At 43.1% G+C, this 15,156-nt stretch overlaps 1 protein-coding gene across 1 annotated transcript in view; it reads left to right on the top strand.

Moving 5' to 3' along the window:
* CREB3L2 (cAMP responsive element binding protein 3 like 2) overlaps positions 1–15,156 on the top strand; it is a 132,883-nt gene that overhangs the window by 86,948 nt on the left and 30,779 nt on the right. Inside the window, exons 3-4 of the mRNA XM_055421330.2 lie at positions 12,353–12,528; positions 13,988–14,075. Of these exons, the coding sequence (XP_055277305.1) occupies positions 12,353–12,528; positions 13,988–14,075 (264 nt within the window). The remainder of the gene's footprint in view (positions 1–12,352; positions 12,529–13,987; positions 14,076–15,156) is intronic.

The raw sequence follows: 15,156 nt of genomic DNA, 5'->3' as shown, positions 1-15,156 counted from the left end.
ATGGGGCAAATGTCGGTGCTCTTATCCTGTCTGTCTATCATGTTCTTCAGATGGACAGTTTGAGACCCACCCCTAAAATTGTATGCAAAATTTGAGGCTGACAATATTTGTCAGTTTTTCTGCTGGGGACATTTATAACTTTTTTTTTTAGATCCTCAACAGAGTCTGTGACCAAAAAAAGGTTGAGAAACACTAGTCTAAGATTACATAGGAGTCATCTGTCTTTGGGGCTGAATTTGACTGTAGACGTCTCTGAAACACTTGAACTAAAGAACTTCACATGGTTTGGCAGCCACAGGAGCCAGTCCTAGGAATGCAGGTTCGGCCTTTTAAACCACCAGAGAGACACCCTGCTTTCAGCTTGTTCATTTCTGCCCATGATTAAGGCTGCTAAGCAGGGTTTTCTGTTCTTTTTTTAAAAAAGTGAAGACTTTATAAAGAGATAAGCAGAAGTACCCATGTAGATTGAGGAATGAAAAGCTTATATTTAAGTGACCAAGTTTTGCTCCTTACCAGCTGGAGGGCATTTTCATGAGCTACTCTATTTTGTTCATGTTCCTTTGTAATTGGGATGCTAGGTATTTATTTACTTTTGTTCATTAATTTCAATCTTCTTCCTAAAGAGGAAACCTAGTGCTGGATGAAGGCTGTTCAGAGAGAACTAGACATGGCCCCTGTTCTCCAAGGTGGTATAAGAAGCAAGTTAGAAAATAGACAAAATGTCAGCAGACTCAGAGTAGAATATACTAATCCAGAAGTGATCTACTGGCACCATGCACAAGTCAAGGTAACTTTACTCTGGGTGGAATAAAGAATTGTAACTGTGAATCTTCCAGTTCTACAGACAGTGGGACCAGAACGTGAAAAATATTCATCTTCCTTCGGGCTGGCCAGGTTAGGCTTCTAGAGTCAGCAGGGCAAGGAGTGACCGGGTGCACTGGCTTAGTATGGATATCCTAAATTTGTGGTGTTGTTTCACAGGTAGCTGTGAAAACTATAGTCTGTGAGCTAAAGATGAACAGATGCCTGATGGAAGGCAGAGACTCAGCAGTTGATGAGAAACAGGGCCTTAGTAAAGTGGATTGGTGTTTTTTCAGAGACTTGAAGAAGAAAAGTGATGGCTGATGATGCCAGAGCAGGGAAGGTGTGCTTGATATAGCAGTCCAGGGAGAAATGGAAAGGTGTATGCCATGCAGGACAAAGAAAAAATGGATTTTGAAAGGATTCGATGAAACCCACAGCAGGACTAGTACAACTCGGGTGTGCTGAGTGAAGGGTAGAGATGAGTCATGGGTGACAGGTTTTCTGTTTGCAGTGGTGAAGACATCTTGATGTTGAAATGTTCCAAGGCCTTGGGACCTGGGAAAGAAAGTCCCAGAGAGATGACAAAGAGCTTTATTTTCATCACATTTGATTAGAACTGCTGACAAGAGGATGGGTCTAAGCCGTCTTAGAGGGCGTAGATTCTAGGGTTAAAAAAATGCAGACATATCTGTCATTTACCTACAGGAAGTAGCCGGGTCCCCTGGCAAGGATGAGCTACAGAAAGAACCTGATGCGTTTGGGGTGGACAAGTACAGGAACAGTCTTCTTTTCAGAGTCTGAAACCTGGACTAGTGGTGTTCATTCTTTTGCTCTTTATCATCCATTTGAGATTACCTTTTATTTTCTTTTTCTAACTAGTATGGAAAATACCTCCTCAACTTTTTAAAAGTGAAATAATGACTTCTTTGTTTGCTTGGTCATTGAAATGTTAGAATAGTATAAGAAAGCAATATTTATAGCTCAGTTCAATCACTCAGTTGTGTCCGACTCTTTGCAACCTCATGGATGGCAGCATGCCAGGATTCCCTGTTCATCACCAACTCCCAGAGCTTGCTTAGACTCACATCCATTGAGTTGGTGATGCCATCCAACCATCTCATCCTCTGTCATACCCTTCTGCTCCTGCCCTCAGTTTTTACCAGCATCAGGGTCTTTTCCAATGAGTCAGTTCTTCCCATCAGGTGGCCACAGTATTGGAGCTTCAGCATCAGTCCTTGCAATGAATATTCAGGACTGATCTCCTCTAGGATGGACTGGTTGGATCTCTTTGCAGTCTGAAGGACTCTCAAGAGTCTTCTCCAACACCACAATTCAAAAGTATCAGTTCTTCAGCACTCAACCTTCTTTATGGTCCAACTCTCACATCCATGCATGACTACTGGAAAAACCATAGCCTTGACTAGACGGACCTTTGTCAGCAAAGTAATATCTCTGCTTTTTAATATGCTGTCTAGGTTGGTCATTGCTTTTTTTCCAAGCAGTAAGTGTTTTAATTTCATGGCTGGAATCACCATCTGCAGTGATTTTGGAGCCTAAGAAAATAAAATCTGTCACTGTTTCCACTGTTTCCCCATCTATTTGCCATGAAGTGATGGGCCCAGATGCCATGATCTTAGTTTTCTGAATGTTGAGTTTTAAGCCAGCGTTTTCACTCTCGTCTTTCACTTTTATCAAGAGGCTTTTTAGTTCCTCTTTGCTTTCTGCCATTAGGGTGGTGTCATCTGCGTATCTGAAGTTATTGATATTTTTCCTGGCAATCTTGATTACAGCTTGTGCTTCATCTGGCCTGGCATTTCGCATGATGTACTCTGCATACAAATTAAATAAGCAGGGTGACAATATAGAGCCTGGACGTACTCTTTCCAGATTTGGAACCAGTCTGTTGTTCCATGTCTGGTTCTGACTGTTGCTTCTTGACCTGCATACAGATTTCTCAGGAGACAGGTAAGGTGGTCTGGTATTTCTATCTCTTTAAGAATTTTCACAGTTTGTTGTGATCCACAAAGTCAAAGGCTTTGACGTAGTCAATAAAGCAGAAATAGATGTTTTTCTGGAACTCTCTTGCTTTTTCTGTGGTCCAGAGGATATTTGCAATTTGATCTCTGGTTCCTCTGCCTTTTCTAAATCCAGCTTGAACGTCTGGAAGTTCTTGGTTCACATACTGTTGAAGCCTCGCTTGGAGAATTTTGAGCATTACTCTGCTAGTGTGTGAAATGAGTGCAATTGTGTGGTAGTTTGAACATTCTTTGGCATTGCCTTGCTATCTAGCATTAAACTTGGAAAAGACTCTGATGCTGGGAAAGATTGAGGGCAAGAGGAGAAGTGGTAGACAGAAGATGAGATGGATGGATGGCATCACTGACTCAATGGACATGAGCTTGAGCAAAATCCAGGAGATGGTGAAGGACAGGAAAGCCTGGCGTGCTGTAGTCTATGGTGTCGCAAAGAGTCGGACACACCTGAGCGACTGAACAACAGCAAAGCATTAAACTTACTCTGTTCACACGTAAGAGTCATAATTTTGGTGAAGAAAAGTGTACACAAGAGGGTGTTTTTTCCCATGTGTACACTAAGTAAATCTTTTGAAATTAGTCATTTGCTTGTTTAATGCATACTCTAAACACAGTTTCCTATGGGAGGACCTGAGATACGAAATGCAGACCACAGATAGAACTTAGCACTTCATCTCTGGGATCAATTTGCTTGAATTGGAGTCTGGATTCTGCCACTGACTAACGGTGTGATTTTGAGCAAGTGGCTCAACTCTTGTGTTTCTTTCCTGATCTTTAAATGGAAATAATATTCATAATACTCAACCTTGTACTATTGTTGTAGGGATTAAGTTAATATATATTATACATTTATAACAGTGCCTGGCGATTAGTAAGCACTAAATAAATATTAGCTCTTGTCAGTATTGCTTTGCTCTTGTTATTATTGCTTTATGCCGATTGCCACATAATTCAGTACATAATTTACCAACTGACCACAATAAGTGAAAGGTAAAGATAGGCACAGAAAGAACACGAAATCAGGAAGGTAAACATGAAGAACGGGGCCTGGCACACAGCTCTCAAAACATTTGAGCTATTACTGGCTGGCCTTAAACTGGAATACTTCACCTTAGCAACAGTGGATTAGGAGTCCATATAAATGAAGGTGAGAAGTATAGGAAGAACCGATATTGCACTTTTTTTAGTGGCTAATTATGGGCTCAAAATAACATTAATTGAAGAATACTCACTTTTAGCAGAGATGTTTCATCATTGATCTCTTGCAAAGCAATATTCCACGGGCTGTAGGACTGATTGGCCTGGGTATACGACCCTGGTTGGCCATATACCAGCTGGGGGCCTTATACCAGCTGGGGGCTGTATATCAGATGGGTAACATAGGTTGAGGGGTTTAATCTCTTAGTGTCCTTGTCTATACAATGAGAATGATCATAGTGCTTGCCTTCCAGGGTCACTCTCAGGGTTAAATTGTTATATATCTAAAGCACTTAGAATGATGTTTAGTACGTAGTACACACTCATAGTTAAGTGTTCGCTGTTTTCACTGTTTTCAACATTTCCCCATACAACTCACAGTGGAGGTGATTCCATTGTCCAGGCATTCAGGGAGGGACCCTGGGCAAGCAGGCGTCTACCTTCTGTCTGAACAGTGGGCTGCAGCATAGTATGACTCTTTGATACATTCACCTGCTGTCCTCCCCTCTCCTGGCCTCCAGAATCCAGATTTGGCGTTTTTCCTTTAACAGATGTTCATGCCAAAAATGGGTCAAGATTTGCCAATTCCGTTGAAGAAATTCACAGGGCAAATGGTGAAGTATGAAATACTGAAGAATTTAGACAAGGCATACTTATTTAATTCACAAAAATTTCCTTTTTACTTTAGACATATAAATAGCTAATGGGTGCATATCATATAAGTGGTATTGCCCTATGTAATTTCTCTTTTTAAGAGTACACAGACATACGATATAGATATATGTATATCTGTGTATGTGTATATATAGATACATATGTATTATTTATATATGTATATAAAATGACACATATATATAACTCATATTTATCACATAAAGATACTTTCTTCTTCCAATTTAAAGTTTAATCTCTTCTTTCCCCCTCCCAGGAATCAGTTTCTATTCAGTGCAGTTATTTATGGAAATGATTGAGGACCTGCATTTTGGTGTTGCCTCCACGTTGGCTTTAGTCTGTGGGCTTTTTAGCTGCTGTCTTGGTAATCTCAGCATCTAGCCTTAGTGCTCATAGCTGCTCCATTTCGTCCTTGGATGTGAAGGACTGGTCATCACGAGACAGCGGCTTGTTTTTGTTTTCTTGCTGACAGCTAAGTGGTGATGCCCAGGAAATCTGCCAGTCGAGTTTGACCTTTGATAGCAAGCTGTTTAAATAAAATCAGAAGATATGTCGGTTGTGCTTCTTACTCTCCACAGTGCACTACTGGCCTTATTGGGTCATGTTTTCCTTCTTTTTTCTTTTTTTTTCTGGCTGTGCTGCATGGCATGTGGGATCTTAGTTCCCTAACCAGGGATCGAACCAATGCTCCCTGCAGTGGAAGCTCAGGGTCTTAGCCATTGGATGGCCAGGAAAGACCCGGGTGATGTTTTCCTCCTGAAAGGAAACTTAAAAGGCATATAGATATAGTTTAGGAAAAAAAATTTTTTTTAATCAATATCTGAGCTTCAGAAGTTTTACAAATTGGAGCGTTTATAGAGTATGTACTGATTCTTACTTTTGAAGTATTATCAATAACTCAGCCATCTAAGTTCTAAGCTATGGTGCTCTGCTGATCTTTTGCCAGTGAAATAAGACTGTGAAAGTAAGGTCATATGGAAAAAGTGTAATACATATTCTACTGATTCCCTTTCACTTTATCTTCTGTCATACCTCAGAGGTTATATTTGTCATTTTGTTTTCTCAGATTTATTTCCATTGGCAGACAGAGTGCAAGCTAACACCTAGTAGTTCAGAATGAAAGCTCCCTTTTTCTAATTTCAACTGCTGCTGGAATGTTGTTCTCAGCAAAATTCTTACTGGCTGACCTTCACCTGAAGTCATTTATTTTTTTATATAACTGGTAGATCGAATCAATCTACAAATATTCATTGATACAGTTTACAGTTGGTGGTTTAGGGGAATTATTATGGGAATGTGCTTCAGCTATTGTGTTGCCATAGGTTCTGATGTGATGGATTTAATTTCTTGTATATATTGATACTTTCAGCTGTGCTATATCAGCCAGCTATATTCCTGATAAACAAACCACTCCTAAACTCATTAGCTTTTTTTAAAAAAAATTTTATTGGAGTATGGTTGTTTTACAATGTTATGTTCGTTTCTACTGTACAACAATTGAATCAGCTATCAGTTCAGTTCAGTTCAGTCGCTCAGTCGTGTCCGACTCTCCGCGACCCCATGAATCACAGCACGCCAGGCCTCCCTGTCCATCACCAACTCCCGGAGTACACTCAAACCCATGTCCACAGAGTTGGTGATGCCATCCAGCCATCTCATTCTCCGTCGTCCCCTTCTCTTCCTGCCCCCAACCTTTCCCAGCATCAGAGTCTTTTCCAGTGAGTCAACCCGTCGCATGAGGTGGCCAAAGTATTGCAGTTTCAGCTTTAGCATCAGTCCCTCCAATGAACATCCAGGATTGATCTCCTTTAGAATGGACTGGTTGGATCGTTGGATCTCCTTGCAGTATAAGGGACTCTCAAGAGTCTTCTCCAACACCACAGTTCAAAAGCATCGATTCTTCGGCGATCAGCCTTCTTCACAGTCCAACTCTCACATCCATACATGACCACGGGAAAAACCATTGCCTTGACTAGACGGACCTTGGTTTGCAAAGTAATGTCTCTGCTTTTTAATATACTATCAAGGTTGGTCATAACTTTCCTTCCAAGGAGCAAGCGTCTTTTAACTTCATGGCTGCAATCAGCATCTGCAGTGATTTTGGAGCCCAAAAAAATGAAGTCTGACACTGTTTCCACTGTTTTTCCATCTTATATCTCCTCTTTTTTTGGATTTCCTTCCCATTTAGGTCACCACAGAGCACTGTATACAATCCCCTGTGCTATACAGTTGGTTCTCATTAGTAATTTATTGTATATATTGGTGACTCAGATGGTAAAGAATCCACCTGCAAAGCAGGAGACCTGGGTTCGATCCCTGGGTCAGGAAGATTCCCTGGAGGAGGGCATGGCAACCCACTCCAGTATTCTTGCCTGGAGAACCCCCATGGACAGGGGAGCCTGGTGGGCTGCAAGTCCACGGGGTCACAAAGAGCTGGACAAGACTGAGTGACTAAATGCACAGCACACACATCTATAGTGTATATATCTCAATCTCCCAATTCATGGCGCTCCTTTCTCTTTGGTATCCGTGCGTTCGTCCTCTCCATCTGTATCTCTGTCTGAACTCGTTAGCTTTGACAACAATCATTTATTATTGTAGTTCACACACTTGTGCCTTGACTGGAGTTTGGCTCATTCAGGTGGGGTTAGGGGCAGTGACTGGTTTTACTGGTTTCAGCTAGATTCACTCCCATTTCTAAGGCTGAGAGCTGGCTGGTCTTGGCCAGGCTTATCTGGGGATAATTCTGTTTTATGTGTCTGCCCTCCTGGGATCGGTTGATTGTCCTAGCACATCCTTCTCACTGCAATGGCAAAGGCACAAATGTGTGAGTTCAGTTGTGCATCTCAATACTGTACTTGCGTTAGGAAGCGCATATCCTTTTAGCCAGAGCAAGTCAATGGTCAGTCCCAGGATGGGAATTAGTCCCCAGTGGGAGGGCACTTCCAGATTACATGGCCGAGGACATGGATAAAGGGACAGATGAAGAACTGTGGAGCCAATTATGTGATTTATAACATATGTTCAGGTGCTCATTGACTCTAAGTCGAGGGACTCTGAATGGGCCCCTTGATCCACAAAGGCTTCTAAGTAATTACTGTTCTGAGGTATAAAGTAGAACATACAGAAGCAGGCCATTTCCATGTGCGGTCATCCAGGGATGATAATATTCCCCATATAGGAAATTTAGAAATAGTATGAAATGGGGGCAAAAAATTACTCATGTTCTGAGTTATTCTCCAGAGATCTATCACTTTCCTCATTAATAGCGCACACATTTATATCTTTTTTTCTTATTACTCTATCATAAATCTTTCCTTTGTTATTAAAAAGGCTTTAACATGTAACATTACCGGCTGCATAATATTTCCATTGTATGCTGCTGCTGCTAAGTCACTTCAGTCATGTCCGACTCTGTGCGACCCCATAGACGGCAGCCCACCAGGCTCCCCTGTCCCTGGGATTCTCCAGGCAAGAACACTGGAGTGGGTTGCCATTTCCTTCTCCAATGCATGAAAGTGAAAAGTGAAAGTGAAGTCACTCAGTCATGTCTGACTCTTAGCGACCCCATGGACTGCAACCCACCAGGCTCCTCCATCCATGGAATTTTCCAGGCATTGTATGAGGACACCCTAATTCATTAACCTTGCCCTTCCCTTTTTACTGTTTTGGTTACTTTCAGTGTCTTGTGGTTATAAAAAATGCTGCAATGAGCATATCTGTGCAAAAATGTTTGTCTGTGTCTACTTGTTTCTTTCATGGATCGAGAAACCTCAGTTTTGCCACTCATTTGCTGTGTGGTCTAGACCTGCATGTTAGTTCCCTCATCGTAAGATCCCATATTGAGCTCGATGGCCTTAAACTTCTTTCTAATTCAGAAAATATCTTTCAAGGGAGAGTAATAAATTGCTGGTTTGAACTGGAAGCAGGCAGGCAACTCCGGTTGTCACCAAAAAGCTCAGGAGAGGAGTGGAAGCCTCTTTGGGCTTCTCTCTTGGAAGAGTTCAGGGGAAGTTTTGTTTCATAGTTCACATATTGTTTGTCCTTCAGTCTCTAGCTCTGATATAACAAAGATTATATTTACATAATTAAAAAAAAAAGGCTGTAGGGCACTGAGCATTAAGATTATAAACTCTTGACCTACTTAATGGATGTGTGCTTGAGAATGGCTTAGCTTATTGGAAGAACTGACTTCATTACCTGTCTTCATTTTGCTTGTAATTTTGTTTATTTTTAAATAATTTTATTTATTTATTTATAGTTGGCTGTACTGGGTCTCCATTTCTGCATGGGCTTTTCTCTAGTTCTGGGTAACTAGCTGGGGTAACTCTCTAGTTGAGGTGTGGAGGCTTCTCATTGTGGTAGCTCCTCCTGTAGTGGAGTATGAGCTCTGTGGCACATGGGCTTAGGTCGTTGTGGCTCCTCAGCTCTAGAGCACAGGCTCAATTGTTGTGGCACACAGGCTTAGTTGCTCTGCGGCATGTGCGATCTTCCCCAATCAGGGATCGAACCCATGTTTCCTGCACGGGCAGGCGGATTCTTTACCACTGAGCCACCAGGGAAGGTGCGCTTGTAATTTCGCATTTGCTTTTTGTATTTATGTTTGCCCTTTCTTTTGTGCCTTGTGATTTACCTGTCATCACAGTGATCATAACGGCACAACCATGGGGTCTGGCCTTATCTCACCATGTCCTGATAATTGCATGTGACCTTTTTCTCAGTGATGCCTCCTTACTGTTCATTTTCATATGTACTGAGACTGTATTTCATCTTGCTGTCTCTCTTCCAGCCTCTGCTGGATAAATATTACTCAGTGTGGACAGGCTGTAAGTGCTGACAGGTGGAGGTGTGAACACATGTGGAAAAAGTGTGGTCTGTGCTCTCTCTGTCTCTCTAGCCACTCCCCATGTCAGTCCTGAGCGTGTCCTCCTTGCAGCGGACAGAGACTCCTCATTCCTAAATCCTCCTGGGAGTGGTGTTAGAAACTTTATCTGGGACTTCCTTGGTGGTACAGTGGATTGGAATCTGCCTGCCAGTGCAGGGGACACAGGTTCGATCCCTGGCCCGGGAACATGCTATACGCTGTGAAGCAGCTAAGCCCACGTGCCGCAGCTACTGAGCCTGCAGACCCTAGAGCCTGTGCTCCTCAACCAGAGAGGCCACCACAATGAGAAGCCTTTGCACCACGACTGGAGTGTAGCTCCTGCACAGTGCAGCGTGAGAAAGCCCATACCCAGCAATGAAGACCCAGTGCAGCCAAGAGTAGAAATAAAAGAAAAAGATACTTGGTTAGGCTCCTCATCCAGTTGCCCCCGCTGCCCCTAAGCTGAGCTGGGGCGCCCATCTGGCCAGCAGGACTCTGCATCCAGTACAGTGTGGTCTCCATCCTCTGACCGCCTTCAAGAGGCCTTTTGTTTCCTGCCCTTCCCACTCGGCCAGGATGTGGTCCCCAATCCCCTGGGAATGATGGGACTCCAGCACCACCCCAGAGCGCTCAGCAGCTCTGGAGAACCAGCTCTAAAAGCAAAACATCTTCAACCGAGAAACCTTGCCCATCTTTATTTTACTCCAGGAAATATTAGTACATTGGGGCTGGAATATTTAATCGAGTCAGTTATAAATTGGATTTGGGGGAAAATCATTTTCCTTGATGCAGGTGAATCTAACCTTCCCCTGAAGGAAGTTCTTATGAATTGCAACCTTCATCACTGCAAGCTGTAGTTTTTGGCTTCTGTACCCACTCTTCCACTGCCCCATGATGGTTGAGTGATGTGATGTTCATGTACCTTTTCATAAGAAAACTTGAACCCGGTTCTTGAGTGTGAAATAATTCGTAATGTGAATGACTTTGCTGCCTTCTACAATAACAGTTCATGAAGGTGTGAATGTATATGTACATTTTAATAAAGCAAGAGAGCATATCTTGGCTTTATGTCAGTCTCGTTTTAGTAAACTGGCATCGGGTGAGGAATGCTGACTCTGGGAATCTCTGACTTTTCTCTTGTTCCGCACCTGCTTGCAGCCTCCTTGCCATCCCCTGCGCTGCCCTTCTCCCTTCTTTTTCAGGGCTGCACTGCGGTACCTGCGCTCAAGTGACTTGGTGAGAAGTGCAAGGTGCCGTGCAGGCTCCTGGGGGAATGTTGCTGAGTGATGGAGGTGCTTCTGTCTGAGCAGTGCTGTTCCTTTGTTGGGATCCCCAGGCCTGTGATCATCACGAAAGCCAGAGGCCAAGACCAGACTCGGCAAGAGGCCGCCCTTCCCTCTGGATTTCATGCATTTCAGCGACATGTTTTACAAACTCTGAAGTTTCTGGGAGGGCTAAGTAAGATTCTGGAAGTCTAGGTCAGGTGTAAAGCTTAAGTGCAGTTGTAGGGAAGCGGACTGGGACCAGCAATGGGGAGTGAGAAGGAAAAGAGAAAAAAAATAAGCATCCACTGGGGAGAAGGGCAGAGACCTTCTAACCATTGTCTTTGGTCCTGTCTCTTGAGACCCTGGTTGCAGTCATTCACTTTTTCCTTCTTATTTTTATTTTTTAATTGTAGAATTGGCCAAAAAGTTTGTTGGGGTTTTTCTGCAAGATGTTATGGAAAAACCCAAACAAACATTATGGCCAACCCAATATATATATATATATATTTTTTTTTTTAATTGGAATATAGTTGCTTTACAATGTTGTGTTAGTTTCTGCCGTACAGCAAAGTGAATAGTCACATGTATGCGTGTACCTCCTCTTCCTTGGATTTCCTTTCCATTTAGGTCAGCAAAGAGCATTGAGTGGAGTTCCCTGTGCTATACAGTAGATTTCCATTAGTTATCTATTTTATACATAGCAGTGTATATGTGCCAATCCCAATCTCCCGATCCATCCCCCCTCTTCCTTCATATTTTTAGATGTACTTATTTATTTTTGAATAGATAATAGATTCATTTGGTTTGAAAACCAAAAAGTATAAAACACTACACACTGTGATTGCCCATCCTATCCTATCCTCCATCCACCCAGTCTTTTTCCACTGTGCCCAGGGAGCTTAGTTTCTTTCATATGCATGCTTCCAGAGTTGCCTTAGGCATCCTTACACTCGAATGAAAGCATAGATTCTTGCTCTGCCATCTGTTTGTTCATCCATTAATCTCCTCCCTTGTGTTCTCGTTTCTTTATTTTAATTCTACTCTCAATAATTATTTTTAATTAATTACTAATTTATCATGTTTTTGGTTGTGCTGGGTCTTTGCTGCTGAGTGTGGGCTGTCTCTCGTTGGGGAGCTCAGAGGCTACTCTCTGGTTGCAGTGTGAGGGTTTCTCATTGTGGTGGCTCCTCTTGTGGAGCACGGGCTCTATGCACACGGGCTTCAGTGATTGCAGCACGTGGGCTCAGCAGTAGTTCTCGGGCTCTAGAGCTCTAGAGCTCAGTAGTTGTGGCTCAGGGGCCTAGCTGCCCCGAGGCACGTGGGATCTTCCCGGACCAGGGGTCAAACCCATGTCCCCTGAATCGGCAGGTGGATTCTTATCCCCTGTAGCACCAGAGAACTCCCTCAATAATTCTTTGTTGGAGGTTTTTTAAGGAGAAAGGTCAATGGTCACTTATTTTACTTATACCTGATGCCCTGAACAGATTTCACACACTGTGCTTGTCTTTTTCCCATAGATGAAGTGGAGAGTGAGAAATGGTACCTGTCTCCAGACTTTCCACCAACAACCATCAAGACAGAGCCCATCACGGACGAGCCACCTTCAGGACTTGTCCCCTCTGTCACGCTGACCATCACTGCAATCTCCACCCCGTTTGAAAAGGAGGAAACCCCTCTGGAAATGAACGCTGGGGTAAAGTCACTTTTCTTCCATAAAAACAGATTGGATCGAGAGATAACAGATCCCTGTTCTCCAAAGAGACATTTAATCTTTTTGGAGCCAGTGATTATATATGTAACTATATATATATGTAAAAGTGTATTTATGTCTATATCCAGAGCATGTTGCTTTGGTGTCAACATTGGTTATATCACTTCCTTTAAAGGCATTCGCCAAAAAAAACTGGTAGCAAGTCTCATTTTGGTTTTTCTGTGAATGCTATTACAAAATTGAAAAAGTTCAGGGATATCCATGTTGGAGAAAAATTCTCCCTGGAATTGATTTTTAAGCCAGTGGAAAGGGAGTGGTTACAGCAATGGTGCTATTCATAGCTTTCTGGGCTGTGGCAACAAGGAATGCTTGTTCCTGTGTCATGCTTTATTTTCCAAGGGCTGTGCAAGTTGCCCTGACTTAATTCTGGGGTTTCCCAGCTATCAGGTCTTATTGTATTACCTGTGGAAAACGTAAGAAATTGGGAGTTGCTCAGTTCTATGCCTATAGCAAGTAGGATTTAGTTTTACTCCACCTTCTCTTTAGGTATTTCGATGTCTGGTGATGGACCAGGGTGATACTTGTACATCTTCTTCTGGATATTTGGAATCCAGTCCTAACTTTCCTTATGCTCAAAGACACAGGTTATATTACAACGACTCCACTGACATTCTCTAAGTCATTTCTCCTCTGAGCAAGGTAGAGGAATCAGGAAAAGGTAACACAGCAGTGGTGGCACCACCAAGGCTTGGCTGCATCCTCACTCCTTGCGCTGTTTACCTTCCATCCATCAGGAAGATGAGGGCAGATGAAGACGAGGTGAACAGAGCACCTTTATGCTGCCCTCTCAAATTCCTTTCTCAATAGCTACCTGAGTCTGTTTATAGGATGAGGCTTCTGGAGTCTATATCAGTCTCCTTGCTCTGCGATATTTTAGTTTGAATTTTGAGCAAGTCACTAAGAAAGATCAGACTCGTGGCCTTTCTCCCATGCGTGGGCCAGATACCTTTCCCCCTTTCCCTCCCCAGTGTTTCGTGGTTACGTGTTGTCGCTTGTCAGGAACCTGGAGAGAATGCATGCAGTTGGGGTCACACGGTTCCTCCTGCTGGAGGTCCGTGACCCTTCAGGAATGTGCCAGACTGGTTTTGTGGTAAAGTGCCTTTACAGTACCATAAACACAATGTATGAAGCACTGACCAGTGAGCCCTGGCTTCTTCATTTGAGAATTCTGAGGGCTCCATCACCTGTACTGCCAGGTTTGGCAGTGGGGGAGGGTTAAGGACTAAAATACCTCCCGGTCCAAGAAGCTTCCTGCGCTCAGCCGGGCCTCATCAGCCCTAGCGCAGCCCTGGGAGGGAGACAGGATGACAAATAGCTCCCAGGGTGTTGCTTCGGGTTTGTTCTTGGCTTTTAAAAACTATGTTTGAATTTCTTTCTTTAGGTTGATTCCTCATGCCAGACCATTATTCCTAAGATTAAGCTGGAGCCTCATGAAGTGGATCAGTTCCTAAACTTCTCTCCCAAGGAAGGTCTGTCTCCTCTCCCCTTTGGGTTAACTGGTGTGGGTGCACCACCCCAGGGAAGGTGGGGACTGTTGATTGTACTGACGGCAGAGCTTGTTTTATGAAATAGCTATTCTCGACTCTAAATACAAACTTTTAAAGCTACGTTTTATTTTCCCATATATGTGTATGCTTAATTTTCAAGTAAATCTTCAGCTTTTACTTCATTCCACGGTGACTTTTCAACATGTTTATAGACTCCTGTGACTTGGGTGCTGACAAGGGAACACGGGAACCCCTGCTCTCAAGCCATCCTATGAATAAAAGCCAGCTCCCTGCCCTGGCGTGATGATCAGTACAGACCTAATACGCATTTACAAAGCCAACTTGCCAGTTTAAAACAAACTCTAATTTTAAACCCTTTGTGAAGTGGATTCACAATTTATCTGTCTGGCAATTCAGTATTTTTAAATACTGATTTTCGGGTGGCTCAACTGGTAGAGAATCTGCCTGCAATATAGGAAATGATGGTTCAATCTCTGAGTCAGGAAGATCCTCTGGAAAAGGGAATGACAACCCACTCCAGTATTCTTGCCTGGGAAATCCCATGAACAAAGGGCCCTGGTGGTCTACAGTCCATGGAGTTGCGAGAGTTGGACATGACTGAGTGACTAAATCACCACCGACCACCAACCAGCACCACTCCTCTGTTCCTGCGTCCCTTCAGGCATCTTGCATCTATTTAGAAATAAGTGGTCTCAACACTTGAAATGGTCACACTCTCACTTTTTCTTTCCCTGTGTCAGTTTTTTCCTTGTCCCCTGTGAAGCCCATGGGTAGGAATTCTAAGGAATTCTTAGGCAGACCCCTAAGTCTCATAGAGTCTAGGAAGCTCTCTCAGCCTTTTTAATTGATATACTTTGCCCAGCTCCATAATTCAGTGCCTTAAGATACATCATCCCCTCCCCTTTTATTTATACTTTCAGCACATGGTTAGAAGGACAGCTCATTGATGTGATCAACAAATAAGAAACTAGTATACGCGCTTGTCATGGGAAAGGTATCCATGCTATGGTGTGGACGTACTGTGCAGATGTTACAATATATA

The sequence above is a fragment of the Moschus berezovskii genome, chromosome 3 (assembly GCF_049115385.1).
Source record: "Moschus berezovskii isolate FMDL1 chromosome 3, NW_MosBer_1.0, whole genome shotgun sequence".
NCBI classification, from domain to species: Eukaryota; Metazoa; Chordata; class Mammalia; order Artiodactyla; family Moschidae; genus Moschus; species Moschus berezovskii.
Note: the sequence above shows the minus strand (reverse complement) of the source record. Positions and strands in the feature narration are given on the sequence as shown.